Source organism: Pantherophis guttatus, chromosome 4 (assembly GCF_059756535.1).
Source record: "Pantherophis guttatus breed Tessera chromosome 4, ASM5975653v1, whole genome shotgun sequence".
Lineage (NCBI taxonomy): Eukaryota > Metazoa > Chordata > Lepidosauria > Squamata > Colubridae > Pantherophis > Pantherophis guttatus.
In genome coordinates, this window is record NC_142066.1 from 7,419,848 (window position 1) to 7,447,247 (window position 27,400).

The 27,400-nt window shown below is 42.5% G+C and overlaps 1 protein-coding gene and 1 non-coding gene across 2 annotated transcripts; both read left to right on the top strand.

Moving 5' to 3' along the window:
* The first annotated feature begins 9,308 nt into the window (after positions 1–9,308).
* Positions 9,309–21,902, top strand: LOC132709850 (vomeronasal type-2 receptor 26-like). Its single transcript, XM_087894414.1, has 4 exons — positions 9,309–9,602; positions 14,343–14,570; positions 19,862–19,988; positions 20,977–21,902. The coding sequence occupies exons 1-4, from the start codon at positions 9,309–9,311 to the stop codon at positions 21,897–21,899; spliced, it is 1,572 nt and encodes a 523-aa protein (XP_087750540.1). The 3' UTR covers positions 21,900–21,902.
* Positions 21,903–27,018: 5,116 nt separating this feature from the next.
* On the top strand, positions 27,019–27,089 carry TRNAG-GCC (transfer RNA glycine (anticodon GCC)). Its single transcript has one exon. It is a non-coding gene; the product is annotated as a tRNA-Gly (tRNA).
* Positions 27,090–27,400: the final 311 nt, after the last annotated feature.

Sequence of the window (27,400 nt, forward strand, 5' to 3'; positions counted from 1 at the left end):
TGCTGCCTCTGGAGTCTCTGACATCGGTGAGGCAGAAGAACAGTGTGAGCCTTTTCCCAGTATGTGCATGTGCAGAGCTGCCAGAAGACAGGAACAATTAAGAAAACAGGGTTGACTTGGGAGTAAGGCTTGGAGATGATTGGCCTCTCCCATAATACATAAAAGAGGAGCGAACGGGACGTGAGCTTTTGCAGGAAGCTATTAGTTCATCTGGTTGAGAAAAGCTCTGGAAAAGCTCCGTTTGACTCTGTGCTAAGTTTGGCCTTGCTCTGCATTTGGCAATTAGTTCTCTGGCAGCATTCCAAGAGTGTTTGTAAACACTCCCCTGAAAGACTATTTGAGAAGCCTTTCAGACTGGGAATGACAATAATTCACATCCGTTTGAATTAAAGAGGTTTGCCGGGACTAAGTTTGTGCTGTTTACTTTCTAAGGAAGCCTAGGTCAGAACAGTGGGCACCAAAAAGTAGTTGTGTATGAGTCTTACCTGAACATAGCTTGAATGCTGCTGGAATATGCTGTGCTCTTCTGAAGAAATGAAAAAACTGAACGGTGGCCACTGTTTCTTAAGCGTTTTGTACGGTGTAATTTTGGTGTGCATTGTGTTTGGTGGAACTAAGGCAAACCATTTCCAAATATTTAAAATATTTCCTTTGTTCAATACTCTAGCCCACGGGTGTCAAACTCGATCGCGTCACGGGCTGGATGGTGACGTATTGCGGTGTGTTTTGCCTTCGTGGAGCCAGAGTGGGCGTGGCCTATGTGCGATGTATCTGGCCCATGGGCCACCAGTTTGACAGGCCTGCTCTAGCCATTTATCCTCCAGGCCTACGGTTTAGTTCTATTTGCAGAGATCAGTATCTTAGTTTAACTATAGTTGATTTTAAGAGCTTCCTCAAGGCAGTTATTGACCGAAGCATTTATACCTGGTTCAAGACCAATTAATACTTGTGAAAGAAGGACTGCATCCTCTGCATACAAGCAATTTGTGTGTCTACTTGCAAGTTTTTGGGGTGATTTATTTTGGACCTGAGTAGATTTGTGTACAGATTAAAAAGCAAACATTATGGAATGATATGTACCGTCCTTTTTTAAATAAAGCTCACTCTTAAAACAGAATTGAACCTTGTTTCTTTATTAGGTAAAGATAAAAGTTCCCCTTGCACATATGTGCTTAGTTGTCTCTAGGGGGCGGTGCTCATCTCCGTTTCAAAGCCAAAGAGCCAGCGCTGTCCGAAGACGTCTCCGTGGTCATGTGGCCAGCATGACTAAATGCCAAAGGTGCATGGAACGCTGTTACCTTCCCACCAAAGGTGGTCCCTATTTTTCCACTTGCATATTTTATGTGCTTTCGAACTGCCACCACGTCCCTGCTTTTTTTTTATTATACCATCATAATTGCCATCATTCTTATCATTTCCATTATTTCTACGTAAAGGTAAAAGCCCTATGAACTCAGGCTGACATTATGTAAATAACCATTGAACATTTAATAAGATGTTTTAAATTAGGGGTCCCCAACTCCCAGTCTACAGCCCGGTACCTAGCTGTGGCCAATTGGGAACTAGGCTGAGCAAGTGATGGGCACATGTACAAAATCATCCCCTGTCCTCTTCTCACCACAGCACCATTGCTGGTCCAAAAAAACAGAAAGATTGGTGACCACTTTTTAAAGTATTAATTGATTCAGAGGTGGTATTCAGCCAGTTCAGACTGATTCTGGCAAACTGGTAGCAGCGACTGTGGGTGGGCCCCAGTGTAAAGTCATCTATTTAGCTATGTTTCTGAGGCCGGGCACATGCATAGAAGGTTGGGCACATGTGCAAAAGGCACATGCGCAAAGCGAGCATGCGTGCACTGGCGAACTGGTGATAAGCCTTTCTAAACCCCATCGCTGGTTGGATTGCGAACAGAAATAAACATTCCAATGTCCCAGAGTTATATATTTTCCCCTATATAGCCTTTTGTTTCTTCAACCAGACCCAATCTCTGATTAGAACTGCTGAAAATCACTTACATGGTTTTCTGCTGTTATATCACGCGCAAAGCGCGTACACAAAGAGAACCAGTAGTAAAGCCAGTTAGAACCCACAACTGCTCCAGAGGGCCTCGGGGTGGTGATGGGGAAAGCTGTTTTTCTTTCTCCTCAGGCTCCAGAGCCTTTCTAGGAGCTTGGGGAGGGCAAAAATGGCCTCCCCCCCCCAGAGGCCCTCTGGAGGCAGGAAATCAGGAAGTTGACAGAAAGAAAGGCTCTGGAGCTTGGAGAGAGAGAAAAATGGACCATTGTGGCCAGGAGTGGGGGGGAGGGGGGTCACGTGCATGCACAGGGTCAGGGCGCATACACAACCTTCCCCCCCCGCCGCTCCTGGCCTGCGATGGCAAAAAGGTTCGCCACCACTGATTTAGGATATAGAAAATCACAGATCACTGTAAAGCTGATAACTTTTGTTCATTTATGGTTACCAGAATACTACTTGCACTGATGAGCAAAAGCAGGAGGGGGAAAATCCACCTAGAATTGCATGTAAGGCAGTGGTGGGATTCAAATAATTTAACAACTGGTTCTCTGCCCTAATGACCAGCTGGGTGGGCATGGCCATGGTGGGCGTGGCCAGGGTGTGTGACAAGCAGCACTCAGCCTCCTGCACCCCTCTTGAAGCAAAAATGGGCCATGAGGGAGGGTGCACCGACCCCCCCCATGCTCCATTTTGAGCCTAGAAGCCTCCTTGCAGACTCCTGGGTGCAAAAACGGGCTGCGGGGGGCCTACACCATACCCCCCATGTCCCATTTTGAGCCTAGTAGGTCTCCCTGCAGCCTCCCGGGAGCAAAAAAGGCCCATGAGGACTCCTGGAAGGGGCAGGAAGGGGCAGAGCCAGCCAGCAATTTAGCAACCAGCCCGAGCCAGCTGTATCCCACCACCAATGTAAGGTTGTCCTTGCTATCCAAACTTAACCCCCCAAAAGTCATTTTTTCCCCTTCAGTCATGATCACTGGTGTCTTTGCTAATCCCTTTAGCAATTTCCCCAAATGCAGGTCATAACAAGTCTTGACTTGCTTATCAGCTGGTTGAAATCCTGCTCTTTTTTTCCCTACTCAAAGCTGCAATTAAGAGTAAAAGGGAGAGAGGGCTGTACTAACACTCTGCAACATTGGCTTCAAAGTCACTGTATCTTGATCAGAATTCAGCATCTGCCCCCGCCCCCGTCCCTCCCAGTATTAATAGTTATATACTAGGACATATTCTTTTTTCTAAGGTAAATAGAAGTTTACGTCTTACTCTTTTTGATTAAGACCAACTGATCTATCTCTATTTGCAATAAGAGTGAGATTTAGGCTCAATTATGTCTCTTTCTAGAGATAGGCTTTGCCTTCAGTTAGTGTTCCTTATGGTGTTACTACTTTCATTGCCTCCCGTGATGGGTGAAGAAGGCGGTACAAAATGTCTTTCTGTTGATCCTGTCCCTGTTCCTCATGAATGGTATCAGCCTGGAGACTTCACCATTGGTGGGATTGTTTCTCTTATCATTATACTTTTTCCGAAACTTCTTTTCCGCAGACAGCCTTCTGAGGAGACGGGCTTTGATTTACCAGTGTAAGCAGTTCCTTCTTTTTCACTTTTTATTTATTTATTTACTTATTTATTGGTTCAATTTATATGTCGCCCTTCTCTGGAGACTCAGGGAGGCTTACAATGCGTTAAGCAATAGCCTTCCTACTTTTGAATATACCTGCTTAGTAGGGCTTTCGCCCCCCCCCCAAAGCGGTGTTCTTTTTTATACAAAGTCTGCTTATTGCCCCCACAATCCAGGTCCTCATTTTACCTACCTCAAAAGGATGGAAGGCTGAGTCAACCTTGAGCCTGGTGAGATTTGAACTTGCAGTAATTGCAGGCAGCTGGTGTTACTTGACAGTACTTTAGTCTGCTGTGCCACCAAGGCACTTTTCTGGGTGGCTTGGGAACTTATGGATTCAGAGACTCAGACTTATGGTCCCTGGAAGACCAACCCCATGTAAGATCATCAGCACACTCCTTTGCTGAAAAGTTGCATTTCATATGTAGACTTCAAGGAGTTTTGTGATTTGAACTGAAGTAATACCATGTTTTCCCAAAAATAGGACCCTGTCTTATATATGTTTTTTTGCCACCAAAAAAGGCCCCAGGTCTTATTTTCAAGTGGTGGCAGTGGTGTCCACTGATTTACCTCATTTGAGTGTGTTGCCCCTGACCTCCTTTTCATTATCAGAGGTCTTCAGGAACTTCTTCAGCCGGCAAGACCAGCAATGCTTTCCTGAAGGCCTCTGCAGCCGATAACAGAGCTCCGGATCAGTCTGGAGCTCTGTTATCGTCTAGAGAGGCCTTCAGGAAAGGCCTTTAGGAAAGACCTCTGCAGCCGATAACAGAGATCCAGGTTGATCCAGAGCTGTGTTTTTGGCTACAGAGCCTTTAGGAAAGCCTTGCCGGCTCAGGAAGAAATGGGCCAAGATGTGTGAGGTGTGGCTACAACTGTCCGAGGGTAAATAGTAGGGCAGCTCCATCCCTACCCTAGCTTAATTTTTACCTGTTCACCCCAGAGTGTGTGGGGTCTTAATTAGGGCTTATTTTGCCTTCAGTTAGGCGAGGACTTACTTTCAGAGTAGGATGTATTTTCAGGGAAACACGGTAGCAACTGTAGGCAAATATTATACCTTCATAATAGCATTTGCAGAAGCTGTCCAAAGGATATATATATCTATAAGAACAGTATAGAAGGAACTACACATTTTCTTTTTAAAAATATAGAATGATAAAAGATTCCTACCCAGTATGGAACAGCTAGAGATAATTTCTACAAACTTTTTAAAAATCTATTTTTCACTTATGGGAAATCGATTTATTTCGGAGGATGCTAATTCATATATTTTTATAAAGAAACATAAGTTACTTTATTGAATGACTGACTCTTAAGACCTGCAGTGGCACAGTGGTTAGAGTGCATCTGCTGATCACCAGCTGCCAGCAGTTTGTCAGTTCGAATCTCATCAGGCTCAAAGTTGACTCAGCCTTCCATCTTTCTGAGGTGGGTAAAATGAGGACCCGGATTGTTGGGGGCAATATGTTGACTCTGTAAACCACTTAGAGAGTGCTATAAAGCACTGTGAAGCGGTATATACTGTAAGTCTAAGTGCTATTGCTTAACAATGACGTGATTTTTCTCCATGATGATCTGTCCCTAACTTAGTCCTTCAGGTCTTCCACGGATGCAACCATTGACACTGTAACTGCATCTGTTCACTGGTTGCCCACTTACACTTTTCCTAGTATTAAAGCCTTTTCTACCCAAGGTAGAACATCATATGACGTGACCTGGGTAGAATAATTTGATCTGTGCTTCAATGAGAACACTGGGTTGATTTGCTTTTATTATCCATTTCTTGGTATCCTTGGCAGCCCACAATGTATAGGGTTTCCTGCCTGAGCTGGAGTTTTGGACTAGAAGACTTCTAAGGTCCCTTCCAAACTCTGTTATTCTATAAGATAGTCTTTTTTAAATATATTTTTATTTTTTTTATTTTGAATTTACCATCTATAATGAGTTTTATTTAATTCTGAAATATTTAGGATTGTATTTCCAAGAGTCAGGGTTAAATTGTCTAAATAAATACATTTCTGTCTTAGAATTCCTCATAAACATGTTGCATGTGAGATGATATGCGCTTTATAACATACAGTATAGCAGTGAAATGTTTAAACTGAAGCCTTGATCCACTGGATGGACAGAGCTCAATTCTTGTAAATTGCATAAGGAAGTAAAAGCAGGGTATTCTCCTCAGCTCAAAATAGCATAAACTACCACTCTAGTCACTGTTCTATTTGTAGCTGTCATCCATTGGACTGCAATCTCTCTAATACCAGGAATTATGGGAACTGAAATATAACATATTTAGCAGACTTCCAACTTAGAGAAAGCCAGTGATGGAATTCAGCCACTTCTCACCACTTCAGTAGAACCGGTTGTTAACTTTCTGAGTAGTTTGGCAAACTGGTTGTTGGAAGAAATCATTAGGGCAGAGAACCAGTTGTTAAATTATTTGAATCCCACCACTGGAGAAAGCCATTATATAATAATTCTGCTGAAGCAATTCTGCTACATTAGTTGATTGTAGTGGTAGTGGTGTCCCTGGAAGCGATGAGTTGTCGATCCATCTAAAACAAGATAAATCGACAATTGGCAAAAGAAAACTCAGGACTTGTATCGGTTGGAAACATGCAGAAGAGGCATTCATCCTGCAGTGGATAGACAATGGACAGACTGATGATGGTGATGATCATATACCCAGATATGAAGATAATCTCAGCTAATTAAAGCAAGTAGGCATCAATGATATAGGAAATGCTGGAGGTGGATGATCGGTTTCGTGACAATGGCAAAGGCATAATTTCATACCATGCAGAAGGCAATGCTAAACTATTCCTCTATTTTAGCAAGAAAGCCCACTTAGAAAGGTAGTATAAAGTGACTGGCAATATAGTGTCAGAAGATGGGCCCTTTGGGTCAGATGGCATTCAATATTCTCCTGAGAAAATGCTGAGGTTCTTTCGGAGTGTTAATGCTTTTTACAATGCAATCAGATCAAAGACCCTGGAATAGCTAGTTGCTAGTTGATATTGTCGTGTACGAAAAGAAAAGCTGGACCTCCAAAGGCAGAATTACAGTGAGAGCACAGACCATAAGAAATATGAAGATGGGATGCTCAACACAGTTAACGTTGAAATGAACCAATAACACATTAACTTCTTAGGTATCAGTGAACTGAAATGTTCTGGAATTGGACTCTTTCAATCAGAAGATCATGTTTGTTATTCAGAACATGAAGAACAAAGGGAGAACAATGTTGCTTTCATAGTCAAGGAGATACTGTAGATAGATATAAGATAGTTGTCAGGGTTCCAAGGAACACCCCCAACAAAATAAAGCTCTGAGACATGAGGTTCCTCAAAGTTCCAATTTATTAGAGATGTCATGTTGGCACATCTGGGAAAACCTGAATCTGAAAGCTTCTAGGTTTTCCCCACCCAGCTAAGAGTTCATAGCCCTGTCCCACACCCCCAAATTCATCACATTGTCCAATCAACTCTTCACACTCCACCGGATAAAATCTTCAGGCAGTCTCCATCAGATGCAGGCAAAAGTCCTTGAGTACGAAATGTTGTTATTGTCGAAGTGTGAATCAGCCTCGTTCCCCCCCCTGGGGAAACTGTAATTAATTAGAGGTGAATGAATCTTGTTTTCCATGGTGTATACTCTCAATGAAAGAAAACCTGAAGTATATATTCTAAGAAACATTTTATTATAAAAGTAAAACAAATTAGCTAACTACATCGTTACCAGACAAAGGAAGATCAGGAAGTTAGAAAAGAAAGAATGTAGACATGCGCAGTAGTCCAATGTCTCACAAGGTCAGCCTTATCTCTATTACTACAGATAAGGTTCTCTGGCCAGGCTACCGTAAATCTTAGGATGGACGCTCAGCTGGCAAACACTTAACGCAGTGACAGTTATGACTAACTTTCTGCCACTCCAATAATAACCCCCTCCCAACTTCCCCAGCTAAAATATGTGGAAGTTTAGAAACAAAAAGAAAATTGTCTTCCAAAACTGACAATAGTCTTTTCATTTCCCCTACAGTCTTGGACACCCCAATGCCTAGGAATAAGGCTTGAAAAGAAGCTACAAGGGTTTTAGTCACATCCAAACAAAAGCAATCAATAATGTTATAATGTCTCATCAACTCATTGGAAAAGACCCTGACATTAGGAAAGACTGAAGGTAAAAGGAGATGGGGATAGAATAGAATATAATTTCTTGATCCAAGATGGTGCCACTGAAGGCTGCCTTGGTGAAATGCTCTCTAATGGTTTCTTTATTTTTTATTATTCTCTGTGATTCACTACGGATTTCATACTCATGAGACCATCTGCTAAGAATTAAGCAACATTTCTTTAAGGAGCAGCTTTCTGTGATCTCACCCCTCTCCCCCCGTCTTTACAAATGCAGAGGAGATTCTAACACAGGAAGAAGCAAATTCCATAGAATAGAATAGAGTAGAGTAGAGTAGAGTAGAGTAGAGTAGAGTAGAGTAGAGTAGAGTAGAGTAGAGTACAATACAATACAATACAATACAATACAATACAATACAATACAATACAATACAATACAATACAATACAATACAATACAATACCAGAGTTGGAAGGGACCTTGGAGTTCTTCTAGTCCAATCCCCTGCTCAGGCAAGAAACCCTATACAATGTCCAATCTCTTCTTAAAAGCTTCCAGCTTTGGAGCATTCACAACTTCTGGAGGCAAGTTGTTCCACTGATGAATTGTTCTAACCATCAGGAAATTTCTCCTTAGTTCTAAGTTGCTTCTCTCCTTGATTAGTTTCCACCCATTGCTTCTTGTTCTATCTTCAGGTGCTTTGGAGAACAGGTTGACCACCTCTTCTTTGGGGCAGCCCCTGAGATATTCATGGGGAGAATGGCAGTGTTTGAAATGATTAGACAGTGTCATTGACACAACAGGCATGGCTTTGGGCAGAGTCTGGGAGACAGTGGCGGTCAGGGGGCCTGATGTACTGTGGTCCATGGGGTTGCAAAGAGTCAGACATACCTTAGCAACAAAATTGTATCATCAAAAGTTTCCATTCCATGTCAACAGATTGGGGTAGATCAAGGAAAGAGAAAAAGAGTGATCATCTTAAAAAAAAAAAAAGATGCAAACTTTTAAAACATGCAAGTGTTACACCAGGGGTCAGCAACCTGCAGCTCTGGAGCCACATGGGGCTCTTTGGGCCCTCTGCTGTGGTTCCCTGTCAGGTGATCCCACTGGCTGGCCCCACACCTTGTCCTCTCCTCCCAGTCACTCCTCGCCTGGCCTGAGAAGGTAAGGGCGATGGTGGGGGATGTAGAAGTGGCCAGGGCAGAGACAGAGAGATAAGAGAGAGAGGGAGGGGGGAGAGAGAGGGAGGGAGAGAGGGGAGAGAGAGAGATGTCAAAAGGATTTTGTTGTTCCCGTTGTTTTTTTAACAACTGTTAAAAAACAACTGTTTCTCTGCCCTAATGACCGGCTGGGTAGGCGTGGCTAGGGGGGGGTCATGTGACTGGTGGAAGTGAGCAATGTTGAGTTGGCCACACCCTCCCAGTTTTTGTGGCTCCCTGTGTTTTCTTTTCTGTGGGAAACGGGTCCAATGGCTCTTTGAGTATTTAAGGTTGCAGACCCCTGTCCTACACAATTGACTAATGACAGAAAGTTTTGATTCTATTCACAGCATGATCACAAAGTTTTACCAGCACATCTTGGCTTTGGCATTCTCTGCACATGAAGTCAACAAGAACCCCCAAATCTTACCCAATATCACTCTTGGTTTCCATATATTTGACAGCTATTATAATGCAAAAATGACCTATCGGACTGCCCTGGACCTTCTTTTCAATTCAGACAAATTTATCCCCAACTATGAATGTGGTAGCCAGAGAAAAAAAGTAATAGCCGTTATTGGGGCAATGAATTCTGACATTTCCTTCCTTATGGCAGATATCTTAAGTCTCTATGAGATTCCACAGGTAAGATTTATTTAGGTAGAAGTGGGGATATTCAGACATTTTGCGGGAGATTTTCAGAAAGGCATATATTAGCTGGGAATAGAAATTGCTGATTATCAGTATAGGAATATAAGAATATCTGTATTGCAGGATTCCTAGGTAACATTTGCAGGCATTATATTCCCAGTGCAGAGGTAATATATCAAGTCTTCAAGATTAATTCTGATTGTCCTGTAAATTTATGCAATCTCTAGAATCAGAGGAATGTAACATATATCTGTAATATAAATGATTCGAAACGTTGCACCATTACTTATAATTTCAAATAGTACACTAATGATTTTTTTGGGTCATTTAATGACCCCGTAATCCCTTGCGGGGTGGAGTCTGAGCAACTGAATGGAGCTGAGCATTTTACTGGCCGTATGCCCGTCCTGTCGCCAGTGCGGAGTTTTGTTCAGCAGATATTTTCTCATTGTGCCCAGAGAGAGAAATATATGCCTCTACCTAAGATCAAACTCACAGCCTCCTGATTGTGAGGTGAGAGTTCCACCTCTAGGCCACCACATCACTCAAACAGTACCTTAATGTTACCCTTCACAAATGTATCTACATAGCAATAGCAGTAGCACTCAGACATACTGTATATACCGCTTTTACAATCCTCTCTAAGTGGTTTACAGAGTCAGCATATTGCCCCCAACAATCTGGCTCATCATTTTACCCACCTTGGAAGGATGGAAGGCTGAGTCAACTTTAAGCCTGGTGAAGCACACCAATTGTGTACGTACATACACAATTGGTATACTTCAGTGGTGGGATTCAGATCATTTAACAACCGGTTCTCTGTCCTAATAACTGGCTGGGTAGGCGTGGCTTGGTGGTCATGTGACTGGGTGGGCGTAGCCAACTTGACATCACTCACACTGAGGGACACCTCATTGCACCCAGCCTCTCCTTGTCATGCCATGCCCAGCCCGGCCCTGCCTTGCCCCTCCCCTCCCAGCCACTCCTTGTCATGCCCAGCTACTCACCCTGCCGCCCAGTCGGGTGAGCAGCTGGGTGGCCAGGTGAGCAGGTGGGCAGTGAGGCAAAGAGTGTCTGGGAGGGGAGGGGAGAGGCATGGAGAGGGGTGCTATTCAGCCGGTTTGCTGAACTGCACAAAAAGTTAGCTACTGGTTCTACCGAACCTGTGCGAACCGGCTGAATCCCACCACTGGTGTGCTTTACAGCTCAACACTACAAAACATCTTTGCATTTCTTTTTAGCTGACCTATGGATCATTTGGTTCACAAGGACATAATGAGAGACACGGTAATTCCTTCTACCGTATGGTCCCAAATGAAAGCCATCTGTACATGGGGATTATCCATTTGCTCAAGCACTTCCAATGGACTTGGATTGGACTCTTCATTCTGGAAGGTGACAGTGGAGAATCATTCTTGAAAGTCCTGAGGCCACTGCTCTCTCAGAATGGCATTTGTTCAGCCTTCACAGAAAGAATCCCCAACCAAAGCCTCCTGCTTACCTTTGAAGACCTACATCAGTTGGTTTGGAAAATGTCTCTACGTTTGCAGGACATGAAAACTCAAGCGTGGTTAATTTATGGTGAGACTCTCACTATTATGCGGCTGAGCATGTTGGTAACTATGGCAGGCTCAGGTTTTCACGATAATGCACCTTTTGGAAGACTATGGATTACAACAGCCCAGATTGATTTTGCTACGACGAGTTTCTTATTGCAAGAAAATATCGATTTGTTCCATGGCACCATTTCCTTGTCAATTCACTCAAGGGAATGTGCACAGTTTCAAATGTTCCTTCAAGATGTAAAACCACACTGGGACCAAAATGACAATTTTCTCAAGGACTTTTGGGCGCAAGCCTTTGACTGTTCTTTTCCAGATTCTGGCGTGCTACCAAAAAATGATGGAACATGCAGTGGGCAGGAGCAGCTAAGGAGCCTTCCTGGACTTGTGTTTGAAATGGACATGACTGGACACAGCTATAGCATCTACAATGCTGTCTCTGCTGTAGCACATGCTTTGCACACCAGAGTTTCCGCTAGATCCAAGTACAGATTGGGAAAAGTTGAAGCTTGGCAGGTAATGTCTCCAACAAGAATGAAATAGTATCTGTCAGAGTCAGATGCAAGTGAAACAATCTGTAGATTAAGCCACTGAGAAAAGGTTGTTCATTCATTTATTCATTGTCATTATGTCCAGACTGTCTTCCATATCAAAAGATATCTCAGAATGCAGACATATCATAGTGGCCAAAATTGTGGAAACCTTTTGGGAAAAGTGTATTTTCTAAAACTTGCTAATAACACCACTTTTTTTTTGGAGTAGTACTACATGGCTCAGGGCCACGTTATCTTCGAGACCGCCTTCACATAGCTCCCAGCAACCGGTAAGATCCCATAGAATTGGTCTCCTCCGGGTCCTGTCAGCTAAACAACGCCAGCTGGCGAGTCCGTGGGGTAGGGCCTTCTCTGTGGCGGCCCCAGCTCTCTGGAACCAGTTACCTCCTGAGGTCCGGACCATCCCCACCTTATTAGCCTTCCGAAAAGCGGTGAAGACCTGGCTTTTCCAGCAGGCCTGGGGCCGTTGATCTCGCTCTTGTGATCTGGTGAGATCCGGCCATGAATGGCGTGAATGAGTTTTTAATGCTTTTAATGTTTTTAATTTTTAATTTTTTTTTTTTGTGAGCCACCCTGAGTCTTCAGAGAGGGGCGGCATATAAATTAAATTAAAAAATTAAATTAAATTAAAAAATTAAATTAAATTAAATTAAATTAAATTAAATTAAATTAAATTAAATTAAATTAAATTAAATTAAATTAAATTAAATTAAATTAAATTAAATTAAATTAAATTAAATTAAATTAAATTAAATTAAATTAAATTAAATTAAATTAAATTAAATTTCAATGGAAAAATGATTTAATCAAGAATGTAATGCAATAACTTTTATGAAGGATTTGCCATTAGAATAGCAGTTACAGGATAAAGAAGAAAAGCGAAACACGTAGAAAAAAATGAGATATACAAAAATTATCACCATAGAAAAAACGAGATATACAAAAAAGATCACCATGTCAGTTAATCCTTAGTTGGGTAACCTTTAGCAGGAATTACGGCTTTACAGTATCTTCCCATGGAGTGAACCAAGTCTTTTAGTTCTGCAAGTGTTATGATGTGAAACCAAGATTGGAATGATTGCTTCTGTTAACTGGGTTTTATTGCTGGGTCGCTTCTGATTAACAAGTTTCTTTAGTCGGCTCCATAGATTTTCCATTGGGCTAAGGTCTGGGCTATTCCCAGGCTATTCCAGCAGTGGAATATGATTATCTTGAAACTCCCAAAAAAGAAAAGTGGTGTTATTAGCCATCAAACCTCAAAAATACACTTTTCCCAAAAGGTTTCCACAATTGTGGCCACTACTGTAGTTGATAAAACATTGTTTTACCGTGTTTTCCCGAAAATAAGACCCTGTCTTATATTTTTTTGAACCCTGAAATAAGTACTTGGCCTTATTGCCATACACTCAATAGCCCAATTGGGTTTTTATCATGGGATGTCTTATTTTGGGGGAAACAGGGTAGGAAGAACATACTTTCCAACTGCTTTCCATATTAAAAGATATGTCAAAATGCAGACAGATGATAAAACATGATTCAATACAGAACAAATTAACACAATATTTAAATCGTTAATAGTAGCATCAACATCAGCAACAACTTTCTTTTGAACTTCTTATTTATTAAACAAGCCATGTGCAATCTTAGAAAAGGAAGCTGATACAAAAATAATTGCCTTTCTTGATATCTGCTTTTTGTCTGTGGAGCAGTGGTGGGTTCCTCCCGGTTCGGCCTGGGTGACGATATGATGTCACCAAACTGGTTCTCTTTGTTTGGGAGTTGGGCCCTCCCACACACACACACCCGTGTTATTCTTACCTTTTATTTGGCCCCGCCTCCAATCTATTCGCTGCCTCCCGAGTCCCAGCTGATCGGCTAGAAGGAAAAAAACTGTTTAAACTCTTGCCGCGGGACTTCAAGGGGCTGCCGTACAGCTGATCAGTGTTAAAAGGCAGTTTGGTGGTAGACCAGTGCGCTCAAAAAAACAAATGGGTAGGCCGGTGCCTTGAAAAACAAACGGGTAGACCGGTACACCTCTGCAAGCAGTTAAAAGCCTGATAGACCAGGACCTCTGCTAAATCCTAAAGAATTGTCACATGACCATCAAACCACGTGCACAAAATAAGCCACGCCCACAGAACCGTTAGTAAAAAAATTTAGAACCAACCCCTGCTGTGGAGATTCTCAATCACCCAGATCCTGGTTGTCCCAAAGATGCTTTTTCTAAAGACTTTTTTTTGTTTTCTTCTTTGAAAATGTTTCACTTCTCATCGAAGAAGCTTCTAGAACTGAAGAAGCTTCTTGGATGAGAAGCAAAAAACCCAACCAAGTCCAGTTGGCTTTTGCGGAAAAAAAGCACCTTTGGGACAGAGGTGGGATTCAGCCGGTTCTGTCTGGTTCAGGCAAACCAGTAGTGGCGACTGCGGGAGCCTCCACCCACCCACCCTCATGTAATGCGCGAGTACTATGCACACATTTGCAAACTGGTAGGGAAGGTAAGTGAATCCCACCTCTGCTTTGGGACATCTTTGTTTTTGGTTTTTTTTGCTATTTGCAAAAATTCTGCATGAAATTTCACCTTTGTTTTTTTTATTTATTATTATTTCTCTCTGCACTAGCTCCACCCATTTCTTCGGGAAATTTCATTTAACAATTCTGCGGGAGAAGAGGTGTCCTTTAATGGAAACGAAGAAATGATTGCTGAATTTGATATAATAAACATAATTGTATTTCCAAACATGTCTTTCCATCGAGTCAAAATTGGAAAAGTGGATCACAAGGCGCTAGGAAGAAACCAACTCACGATTAATAAAAATATAATCGAGTGGCACAGGAGTTTTAATCAGGTGGGGATTCTTTGATTAGGGAAATGAAACTAAAGGTGAAATTAAAGTTTTGCATAATCCATCACTATAATACTTTATAGCATAGTACTATACATCCCATTCAGAAATTTGAGATGTAGAAAATAATACCATTCCTCAACATATTTACCAAAATTCATATAATAATATAATATAATATAATATAATATAATATAATATAATATAATATAATATAATATAATATAATATAATAATAATATTATAATAATATTATAATATAATATAATATAATATAATAATATAATATAATATAATATAATATAATATAATATAATATAATATAATATAATATAATATAATATAATATAATATAATATGATAACAGAGTTGGAAGGGACCTTGGAGGTCTTCTAGTCCAACCCCCTGCCCAGGCAGGAAACCCTACACCACTTCAGACAAATGGTTATCCAATCTTTTCTTAAAAACTTCCAGTGCTGGAACATTCACAACTTCTGGAGGCAAGTTCTTCCACTGATTCCCACACTAACTGTGTGGCTTGGTGGGCGTGGCATGGCTTGGTGGGCATGGCTTGGTGGGCGTAGCAGGGGAAGGATACTGTAAAATCTCCATTCCCACCCCACTCCAGGGGAAGGTTACTGCAAAATTCCCATTTCCTCCCAATTAGCTGGGAGTTGGGAGACAGAGAATAGATGGGGGTGTGACCAGTCAGAATTTTTACTACTGGTTCTCCGAACTACTCAAAATTTCTGCTACCGTTCTCCGGAACCCGTCAGAACCTGCTGAAACCCACCTCTGCCTTGACTACCTCTTCTTTGTGGCAACCCCTCAGATATTGGAACACTGGTTTCATGTCTCCCCTAGTCTTTCTTTTCATTAAACTAGACATACCCATTTCCTGCAACCGTTCTTCATATGTTTTAGCCTCCAGTCCCCTAATCATTTTTGTTGGTCTTCTCTGCACTCTTTCTAGAGTCTCCACATCTTTTTAAAATTGTGGCGACCAAAACTGGATGCAGTATTCCAAGTGTGGCCTCACCAAGGCCTCATAAAATGGTATTAACACTTCACGTGATCTTGATTCTATCCCTCTGTTTATGCAGCCTAGAACTGTGTTGGCTTTTTTGACAGCTGCTGCACACTGCTGGCTCATATTTAAATGGTTGTCCAATAGGACTCCAAAATCCCTCTCACAGTTACTACTATTGAGCAAGGTACCACCTATACGGGACCTGTGCATTTTGTTTTTCTTGCCTAAATGTAGAACCTTACTTTTTTTCATCACTGAATTTCATTTTTTTTAAGATAGTGCCCAATGTTCAAGTCTGTCAAGATCCTTCTGTATCTTAAACCTATCTTCTGGAGTGTTGCCACAAAGAAAAGGAGTCAATGTATTTTCCAAAGCACCAGATCACAATTTCGTCCTCTAGAAAAAAAAGGCTCCTGGCCATTTCTTTTGCCAAGAGTATGCTTTACTGAAACTTAAATGGTTACAGAAGTAGCATTTTCCCATGCAAACGACACAAAGGACAGTTCCTTCCTCCCCTGCCAGCCATCCCCAGGTTCTGTTTGGTTTGGGCGAACTGGTAGCGGCAACTGCAGGAGGCTCTGTCCACCCACCCGGATGTAATGCGCGAGCACTGCTCACATTTGTGAACCGGTAGGGAAGGTAAGTGAATCCCACTGCTGCAATGGATGGAAACTAATCAAGGACGGAAGCAACCTAGAACTGAGGAAAAAATTCCTGACACTTAAAACAATTACCATATTTTTCGGAGTATAAGACGCACTGGAGTATTAGTTTTTTTGGGAGGAAAATAAGAAAAAAGCTGATTGGTGGGTGGATCGGCCTCCCAGAATACCTCCAATCAGCTTATTTCTTCTTTCTTAATTTTATTTCTATACCGCCCTTCTCCTGAAGGACTCAGGGTGGTGTACAGCCTGATTAAAAGCACAAAGACAGACAAAATTTAAAAATAATTAAAATTATTAAATGATAGGCTCAATTTAAAACCCCAAATTTAAAATCCCATTTTTAAAAACCAATTAAAATCTTTACCTTGATAGCCCAGCAGTGGAACAACAAGGTTTTGAGGGCACAGCGAAATACACAGAGATCAGAGATTTTACGAATTTCTGGAGGTAGTTCATTCCAAAGGGCAGGGGCTCCCACAGAGAAGGCCCTCCCCCTGGGTGTCGCCAGCTGACATAATTTGGCCGATGGCACCCTGAGGAGACCCTCTCTGTGGGAGCGGACTGGCCGGTGGGAGGCTACTGGTGGCAGAAGATGGTCTCGAAGGTATCCAGGTCCAATGCCATGGAGCGCTTTAAAGGTGGTAACCAACACCTTGAATCGCACCCGGAAGCTGTTCCCAGAAGTGAATTTTAGCAATGGGTTCCTTGCTTGTGAGCTCTGTGCCTTGCTTTTTTTTTTGCTTTTTTTTCTGCCTTTGAAACTTCTGAAACTCCACTTCAGAAAAAACTTTTTTTCTTGCCTCTGAAAGCCTCCAAAACAGAGTTTCAGAAAAAAAAGCCTCTGAAGCCCTGTTTGGGGTCTTCTTTTATGAAGCTTCATTTCTGATGCTTTTTTCAGACTCTGAAACCTCCATTTGAGAAACTGGGTGGAGCTGCATTCGGAGTATAAGATGTATCCCGATTTTCACCTTCTTTTTTGGGGGTGGAAAAGTGCATCTTATACTCCGAAAAATACAGTAATCAATAGAACAGCTTGCCTTCAGAAGTTGTGGATGCTCCAATACTGGAGGCTTCCAAAAATAGTTGAGACAACCACTTGTTGGAAATGGTATAGGGCAAGGCTGTCAAACTCACAGCCCACATGCTGGATGTATCACGCACTGGCCACGCCCACCCCCGGTTTAGCGGAGGGGGAAAAATCACAATATATCATGTGCCGACAACATGACGACGCAGGTTTGATACCCCTGGTATAGGGTCTTTGGCTTCAGCATGGGATTGGACTAGAAGACCTCCAAGTTCCCTTCTAACTCTGTTATTCTGTTATTCAAGCACCAATTCAGAGATTAAAATGAAGCACCATTAGTCAAACATCTGAATCAAATCATATTTCCAAAACAGGTTGATCATGAATCATGGTGGTGCAGTGGTCAGAATACAGTACGGCAGGCTACCTCTGTTGACTGCTAGCTGCCTGCAATTTGGCAGTTCAGATTTCATCAGGCTCAAGGTTGACTCAGCCTTCCATCCTTCCAAGGGCAGTAAAATGAGGTCCCAGATTGTTGGGGGCAATAGGCTGACTTTGTAAACCACTTAGAGAGGGCTGTAAAGCACTGTGAAGTGATATATTCACTTTGGGGCACTCCCATGTGATTCCTCTCCTGCGCGAGCTGCATTGGCTTCCGGTGGACTTCCAGGTGCGCTTCAAGGTGTTGGTGATCACCTTTAAAGCGCTCCATGGCTTAGGACCGGGGTACTTACGGGACCGCCTTCTGCCACCAATTGCCTCCCACCGGCCAGTTCGCTCCCACAGAGAGGGCCTCCTCAGGGTGCCATCAGCCAGACAATGTCAGCTGGCGACCCCCAGGGGAGAGCCTTCTCTGTGATGGCGCCTACCCTCTGGAACAATCCACCCCCAGAGATACGAATGATCCCAGACCTCCGGACTTTTCGTCGGGCCCTTAAAATCTATTTCTTTCAGTTAGCCGGGCTGGCCTGATTTTATATTGGTTTTTTAAAATTGATACTGATTTTAATTGAAATGTTTTAAATTATGCGCCAAACTTTATTTAATTATTTTAAAACTATTTTAACTTTTGTGTACGAATGTTTTATTTTTGGCTGTTCACCGCCCTGAGTCCGAAAGGAGAAGGGCGGTATAGAAATTTAAATAAATAAATAAACAAACAAACAAACAAACAAACAAACAAATAACTCTAAGTGATATTGCTATTGCTATGATTTAGAACAGGGGTGTCAAACTCAATTTCATTGAGGGCTGCATCAGGGTTGTGTTTGACCAGGGGGGGCATGGCCAGGGTGGGTGTGGCCAGCTCAACATCACTCATATCAGGGATGCCTGTGGTGGCCCAAGTGCTCTGTCTGTGAAAATGGACTCCCAAGCTCCGTTTTTGGCTGCGACAGCCTCCTGCAACCCTCTGCCAGCGAAAACGGAGTTTGGGACCTGTGGCCCTCCCAAGCTCCATTTTCTCTGGCAGAGGCACTGTAGGCCAGTCTTTGCTGTTTCCAGGGCAGCCCCCGTGGGCCAGATCTAAACACCCAGTGGGCCGGATCCTGTCCCCGGGCCTTGAGTTTGATGCCCCTGATTTACAGCATCTGAATATAATTTGATGTATTCCTATCCATCTGTGTATTTGTCTGAAGTGGGGTAAGGTTTCCTGCCTAAGCAGGGCGTTGGACAAGAAGACCTCCAAGGTCCCTTCCTACTCTTTTATTCTATTCTATTCCATCGGATGTTTTAGAATGCATTTTGGTTTCACAGAAAGTTCTTTCCCTGCCCTAAATTGATTTGGGAGGAGCGGAAGACTAAATCCAATCAATCCCCAATCAATGATTTCAGGCATGATATTTCTGAAAGAATATGTTTGTTTCAAATACTTGTACTGACCCAGCCTTAGCAGAAGCAAGAAATAGATTCCTTGTTACAAAAAAAACCCCTTCTTTATTTACCTCTTGTGAATTAATTGCATTCACCCACCAAAAAGTCCAGCCAGGAGTCCTTCAAGGAGTTAACTGCAGTAACAGACCTTATCAGTTCCTTGCAATAATTGCAAGGCTGTGAGCTCCTACTGAAAGGCTGCAAATTAAGTTCTGGCAAGGAGTCTCTGTGGCATGAAACACCATGAGCAAAATCTTCAGAAATACGAACTGTTGTCTCTATGACAACCACTCCCCTTTCCTTCCATTTATTCCCCAGCCAGGGAGGAATTCAGTGTCCATGTGTGCTTTGCTTCCTGAGTTGACTCCTTGTCCTCTGTTGCTCACCTCTTCTAACAGCTCTGCGCATATGTGCATCTGGAACAGGTTCCAACTGTTCTTCCTCCTCACTCATCTCAGCTTCCAAAGGCAGCTGCCTCTCTGGTGGGTGGAAAATGTTGGACGGCCCTGGCTCTATCTCTGCATCCAACACAGAGCATCCATCAGAGCCTTCCCCAGACTCCAGAACTGGCCCAAGTTCCTCCCCAACCTCCTCATTGTCTGAATCTGGCTCCAGCTCCACTGGCAGCTGGCGGGCCACAGCAATACTAACCTCAATTTTTTGTGTTATCCTCCATTTTTCTTCTATTTTTATGGCCAAGGTAACTCCCCTTTCGGTGTGCAGTGATTCCTGCCATCCCGGAGAACAAAAAACAAAGAAGGAAGGAGCAATGTTTTGCTGCTATGACTGTGCTCCATGTGGAGAAGGGAAGATTTCAACCCAAAGAGGTACATAAAAGTTCTGATGGGCAGAACTTGGAAGGATTCTGCTTGGGTATTTGTTTTAACTGAGCCATTGACATGTTGTTGTGGCCCGCCAGCGGCCAGCAGAGCTGGCAGTAGATTCAGACAGTGAGGAGGTTGGGGAGGAATGTGGGCTAGTCCTGGAGTCTGGGGAGGACTCAGACGATGGCTCTGAGTCAGAGGCAGAGAGGGGGCCAAGGCCATCTGGTAATTCTTTGCTGCCTCTGGAGTCTCCGGAGTCTGACATCAGCGAGGCAGAAGAACAGAGTGAGCCTGTTTCCAGTGTGCGCATGCGCAGAGCTGCCAGGAACAATTAAGGAAACAGGGTCGACTTGGGACTAAGGCTTGGAGATGATTGGCCCCTCCCATAAGAGATAAAAGAGAAGCGAACGGGACATGAGCTAATTGCAGGAAGCAATTAGTTCATCTGGCTGATTCAAGAGTTGAAACTTCTGTTTGTGACTCTGTGCCAAGTTTGGCCTTGCCCTGCGCCTGGAAATTAGCTCTATGGCAGCGTTCCACGGGAGATAGGTAGGTGTTGATAACCTTCCTCTGAAAGACTGTTTATCAAGCCTTGCGGACTATACTGTAAATGAAAGTAATTTACAGCCGTATGAATTAAAGAGGTTTGTCGGGATTATGTTTGTGCTGTTTAATTTCTAACGAAGCCTAGGTCAGAACCAGGGGTGGGTTCTACTTCCCTTTGCTACCAGTTTGCAATGGGGCCACGCACGCAGAAGCTTCTGTGCATGTGCAGAAGCATTCTGATGATGTTGGGTCAGTGGATGGAACCTCCCGCTGGTTTTACTACCGGTTCTATAGAACCAGCGCGAACCGGTAGTAAAGGTAAGTAGAACTCACCCCTGGTTCTGACCTAGGCTTCATTAGAAATTAAACAGCACTGGTCACAACACATGTATAAAGAAGTCAGAAAGAGCAATAATCTTCCTTGAGCTTCTATTTCCTCTTCCAGATATGGATGACTGCCACGAATGCCCAGAAGATCAGTATCCTCGCATGGAGCAAGATGGATGCGTGCTCAAAATAATAAGCTTTCTGGCATTGGAAGAACCTTTAGGAGTCATTCTAGTTTCATTTGCTCTTTGCTTTTCAGTAACCACAGCTTGGGTGCTTGGACTATTTATTAAGCATAGACATTCGCCCATTGTCAAAGCAAATAACCAGGATCTCACTTATATTCTTCTTGTCTCCCTCCTACTCTGTTTCCTCTCTTCTTTGCTGTTCCTTGGACAGCCAGGAAAAGTGACCTGCTCCCTCCAACAATCTACCTTTGGCATCATCTTTTCAATGGCCATTTCTTCTGTGTTGGCCAAAACCATAACTGTGGTTGTAGCTTTCATGGCCACCAAGCCAGGATCTAAGATGAGGAAATGGTTGGGGAAAAGACTGGCATTCTCCATTGTCTTTTCCTGCTCTTTGATTCAAGTAAGCATTTGTGCCTTCTGGCTAGGAATGTTTCCCCCATTTCCTTACCTAGACAAACACTCCAAGGCAACGGAGATCTTAGCAGAGTGTAATGCGGGTTCTCCCATCATGTTTTACCTTGTCTTGGGCTACATGGGATTTCTGTCCATCCTCAGTTTCATCGTGGCCTTTCTAGCCAGGAAGTTGCCAGACACATTCAATGAAACCAAGTTCATCACTTTTAGCATGCTGATGTTTTGCAGCATTTGGTTGTCTTTTGTTCCTACCTATTTCAGCACCAAAGGGAAATACATGGTAGCTGTGGAGGTCTTCTCCATCTTAGCTTCCAGTGCTGGCTTGCTTGGCTGTATCTTTTCTCCCAAATGCTACATTATTGTGTTAAGGCCTGAACTGAACAAAAAAGAGCATCAACGTAGAAAGAATTGTCTTTCTCTCTCCCTTAATTCCTAGAGATCCCAGATAAAAGTAATCTTGGAGAAGGTGTTAAGCTTGGGACTTGGCACAAGACCTATACTCATTAAGGAGATAATGGGTTTTAATTTGGTGTTTTTTATTATTTAAATATAAGTATACCGAACTCAGTATGACATCCTTGCATTTCTTCCACCATGAAAACCAAAGAGAAAGACAAATAACACATATGCTACCCTGTTTTCCCAAAAATAAGACATCCCCTGATAATAAGCCCAATCACGCTTTTGAGCACATGCGCTAAAATAAGCCTCGCCCCAAAAATAAGCCCTCCCTGAAAATATTTAAAAGCAGAACTGGAAATCAGGTAAGACGGCAAGAGGAGCCCCATCTTGCTCCACGTGCCCCAAAATAATAAGACCTCCCCGAAAATAAGGCCAAGCGCTTATTTCAGGTTTCAAAAGAATAGAAGACAGAGTCTTATTTTCAGGGAAACATGGTACTTACACAGTGCTAGTTTTGTACAATTATTTTTGACCAACGTATTCATTCTAATGCATAATGTCAGCGTTCCAGAAAAAACCCCAACTCCAAGTAAAGACGCGGAAGCAAGCATTTTCCAAAGTCCTCTTTACTAGAATAGGCAAACTGGCACATCTGGGAAAACCCGAATCTGAAAAGCCTGGGTTTTCCTTCAGTAAGTCAAAGCTGCCAAAACCATCTCCTTTTCCACCCAGTCGGTCACACGCTCCAATCAACATCCGTTACATCCCAATCCAGCCCCCTGACCACTCCTTCTCCGGTTGCGGGATTGCCCTGATCTTGACCAACAGGAAGAATGCTATTATGTCTACTAACCCCCTCTCCTACTTTCCCACACATGAGAAGGTGGCAACATCAAAGGTGGCTTTCCTCATCTGCTGGCCCTCCCCCGGCCATTCTCCATGGGTCCCTCACCCTTTGTCCCTGTCCAGTCGGCTAGACACCGTTTGATCCAGGCCTTTGGCTCTCAAACCAGCCAATTGGGTGGCAGGTAGAAGAAATGGTGATTGGTGATGGGCGATCCTCCCCTCTTTCATTGGAGCTGAGTGGCAAGCCAAGCTGTCTTTATGAGGCAACCCTCCCTCCCTTCCTGGTCCCCCAACAAACTCTTGCCTCTCTGCCCCCCCCCCCAAAAGAGAAGGTGGCAACATTGGAGTTTCTGGCCTAATATGGCTTCCAAAGTTGACACATATATAATATCTCATTCTGGGTCTATTTAGCCTAAATTTTTTATCTTCCAATTCCCACCTAGTGCTTCCAGCCATTGATAAAATCTGTTCCATGAGTCATAATATTCTGACTTTTCTTTGTTTTTTTAATTCTAACATTAATCTATCCATCTCTGCGCACACTAATATCTTCCTTATTATCTCATTTTCTGAAGGGGTGTTTTATTTATCTTTTTATTTTATTTTATTTTATTTTATTTTATTTTATTTCATTTCATTTCATTTCATTTCATTTCATTTTATATTATATTATATTTTATTTTATTTTATTTTATTTTATTTTATTTTATTTTATTTTATTTTATTTTATTTTATTTTATTTTATTTTTATTTGTATACCGCCCTTCTCTAACAGGACTCAGGGCGGTGAACAGCCACGGTAAAACACAACATATAAAATTTAAAAGCAGTTTAAATTTTCATTGCTGTCCATATACCATTCTCGCTGCCCTCAGGATGTGCAATGGGAAAATATTTGAATATGATGATTTAGAGTTAGGGTTAGGTATTAGAAAAATGGTTGATTTTAAATTAAAGGGTTTTAACTTGGAGAAAACAATGAGAGGAGGGGGAAAAAGAAAAACTGACTAAGATTAGAGATTAGGGCAAATGGTAATATTGGTTATACATCAGAAGAAACAAGGAAAAGAAAATAAAAATTAGAGAGAAAGAATATGGCAAAAAGTGAAATATATAAATTGTGTTGGAGATAACTAAAAGCTGTACAAATTTGTGACTCGGCCAATACTCTGTTCAGAAAAAATGCATTGTTTGTTTGTTTGTGTATGTTTGTTAAAAAATTAAAAAAACTTTTATATATAAAAAAGGATGTGTAGTATTAAGTATATTGACCCTTTGATATAGCGATCTGTTATAATGCCTAATAGAAATAATTCTGTCTTAAATTCTATAGGTGTCCAACCATTTTTTCTAGCCACCTCTGAATTTATAACCAAATTTAATTTGGTTTTTAATTCATCCGCAGAATGGGGTGCTATGGAAAATTAATTAACATTGGTCTTCCAGGGATACCTTTATATTATTTTTTTATTATTATTTTTTTAATTTTTTTTTAAAATTTGATTTATATGCTGCCCTTCTCCGGAGACTCAGGGTGGCTTACAATGTGCTAAGCAATAGCCTTCATTCTTTTGTATATTTATACAAAGTCAGCTTATTGCCCCCACAACTGGGTCCTCAATTTATCTACCTTAGAAAGGATGGAAGGCTGAGTCAACCTTGAGCCTTGGCGAGATTCGAACCTGCAGTAATTTCAGGCAGCTGTTCTTAATAACAGGGTGCTTTAGACCACTGTACTACAAAGGCTCTTATAGGGTATGCCAAGTACCAGGACCATCTGCAGAGGATCAAAAAAGTCAAGCTGATGACCACAACCACATAATAAAAATGTTCAGAATAAAGAGTATGATCCAGTGGTGGGTTCCTCCCGGTTCAGCCCGGTTCGGCCGAGCCGGTAGCAGTGATGATGTGACGTCACCAAACCGGTTCTCTTTGTCCAGGAGCTGGGCCCTCCTGTCTGCCCCTGCATTATTCCTACCTTTATTTCTTCTTTTTTAGCCCAGCTGATAGGTGCGGCAGAGTGGATTGCCACACCTCAGCTGGCCAGATACCTAACGCGCTTGCGCGGAGTGCAAGTTTGGTGCGCATGTGAGAGGAGCACGAAGCGCGTGCACGAAGAGAACTGGTAGTAAAGCCGGTTGGAACCCACCACTGGTATGATCGTCTGGTAGAATGCAGAAACTGTTACCTAGCCAACATGGGCTGAAAAAGTCCAGAGCAATAACATAATGTTAGGAAGCTGCTCAGACAGCAGATGCCTTCTGGCTTCACTGGAATATAAAATGAAGAGGAAAGTACAGAACAATCAGACTTGCAATATTTTGTTATTGTAGCCAATCTTTCTAAAACTAGCTTTATCCTTCCTGTGGAATTGATAGCCTGGTCTAAGATTCATTTCCTAGTAGGGCTAACAAGAAGCCCTCCCCTTTTTTTTTACATGAATCATATATTGTTCTATCCCAGCTACGAATCCCAAATAACACAGCATACACAAAGTCCGTTCAAACTTTAGTTAAATAAACCAGTTTTTTACAACAACGGCTGTTAATTAACTGCATTAACAGCCACCAAGAATTCAAAGAATAATACTGAAAGCTTACTGTGGTTGGCAGAATGCCCAGAAGCAATTTGCAGGAAGCTGATAAGATAAGCAAGACAAGACACAAAGGTATGTGAACGGAGTTGTTCCCTGCAAATTGCTTCAGTCAGCGTTCCTCCTTAAATAAGGGAGGATAAATAAGGCTAAGGGAGTGGCCAATTAGCCCCAAGCCTTACTCTCGAGGAGACCTCCTCCTGAGGAGACACTCCTGCCTTTTTACAGCTTTGCGTGCTTGTGCATCGAGAAGAGGCTCCTCCTCTTTGTCCGCTTCACTTAAGGGAGCTTCTGGAGGTTCTGAAGGCCCTAGCTGAATCCCTGCCCCTGGCACCACATCTTCTCCAGCCTCCTCATTGTCCGACTTGAGTGCCAGCTGCACAGGCTGCTGGCGCAGCACCACACCAGCCTCCTCAATGTTGGAATCAGCTACTAGCTGCACCGGCCACTGACGGGCCACAACATATATATGTTACATGTGTTGGAAAAAATACCCATCTGGTTCAGTTCCAAGTGGGAGAAAGACACTGGAAGCATGGAGGCTGATGGAAAGAAGATTTATTGATGGACAAGACCACATGGGTTTGAAGTCCTGGGCAGCTGAACATATGGAGGAGAGAGAGAAGGGGGTATTTATACCCTCTCTTGGGCCTTGCCCTTGAGTTTCCTGTTCCTGTGCAAGGAATATATTCTGTCTTATATTTTTTTGAACCCCAAAATAAGTGCTTGGTCTTATTTTCAGGGAGGTCTTATTAATTTGGGGCGCATGGAGCAAGATCAGGCTCCTCTTGCCGTCTTGCCTGATTTCCAGCTCTGCGTTTAAATATTTTCGGGGAGGGCTTATTTTCAGGGGAGGCTTATTTTAGCGCATGGGCTCAAAAGCCCAATTGGGCTTATTATCAGAGGATGTCTTATTTTATTTATTTATTGGTTCAATTTATATGTCGCCCTTCTCTGGAGACTCAGGGAGGCTTACAATGTGTTAAACAATAGCCTTCATACTTTTGAATATACCTGCTTAGTAGGGCTTTTGGCCCCCCCTAAGCGGTGTTCTTTTTTATACAAAGTCAGCTTATTGCCCCCACAATTCGGGTCCTCATTTTACCTACCTCGGAAGGATGGAAGGCTGAGTCAACCTTGAACCTGGTGAGATTTGAACTCGCAGTAATTGCAGGCAGCTGGCAGCTACGTGCTACTTTAACAGCACTTTAGTCTGCTGCTCCACCAAGGCTCCTTTTGTGGGGAAACAGGGTATTGGTTGTTGTCAAATTTCCAGGGGGCTATGCAGGGGTCATAGCTAATTTTGTAGGTTGTCTATGTCTCAGGCTTGGTTGAAGCTTGCCGGGTAATGCAATGAAGGGGCTGAGGTCTAATCCTATCTGTGTTCAGACCTTGCTGCTGGGAATAATGGATTACTAAATCTGCATTTCTAAAGGCTGGCCTAGTCTTAGTATCTCCTTGGGGGCAGGGAGCTGAGGGTTTGAGTTTCTGTCTTTAGCAATATGTTTCTCCTTTAGGGAAAGATAATATTCTGTCTTTTTAAATATTTCTCAAAATACTTCATTCTTCTAGGAGAGGGGTGGGTGCTAACTTTCTACACATGTAATAAAAAGGTGTGTGGGGGAGTGTTCTATTTGCGAACACAATCTTCTTTTAACTAGGCACTGGAGAAGATATTTAAGACAGGGAAAGTAAGCCTTGTAGACATATCCAAGCATTGGTGGTTCAGTGGTAGAATTCTCGCCTGCCACGCGGGAGGCCCGGGTTCGATTCCCGGCCAATGCAACACAACTTTTTTAAGGGGCGTGCATAAGCGCACCAGTGTGCCTACCGTCCCTGTCCTGCTGTCCCCGTTTATTTGTATCCATTTCATGTATTCATAATCATATTTATACTTATATCTGTTATCTTACACATGCTTGACAAAATAAATAAATAAATAAAATAAATGAAAATAAAATATTTAAAATGGTAGGATTAGAGAGTCTGAGAGCCTGACTGATAAGTACAAATATATAGCAATTTGTTGGTGGTGGTGGTTTAATAAAACTGGGACAATTTCTTTGACCCTCTGTGTCAAGTCTCTTTATTTCCTG

Coding starts and splice junctions, on each gene's coding strand:
- LOC132709850 (XM_087894414.1), top strand. CDS start 9,309: ATGATCACAAAGTTTTACCAGCACATCTTGGCTTTGGCATTCTCTGCA. Junction 9,603..14,342: donor GTCTCTATGAGATTCCACAG/GTAAGATTTATT, acceptor TCTCTGCACTAG/CTCCACCCATTTCTTCGGGA. Junction 14,571..19,861: donor GGCACAGGAGTTTTAATCAG/GTGGGGATTCTT, acceptor TTTATGGCCAAG/GTAACTCCCCTTTCGGTGTG.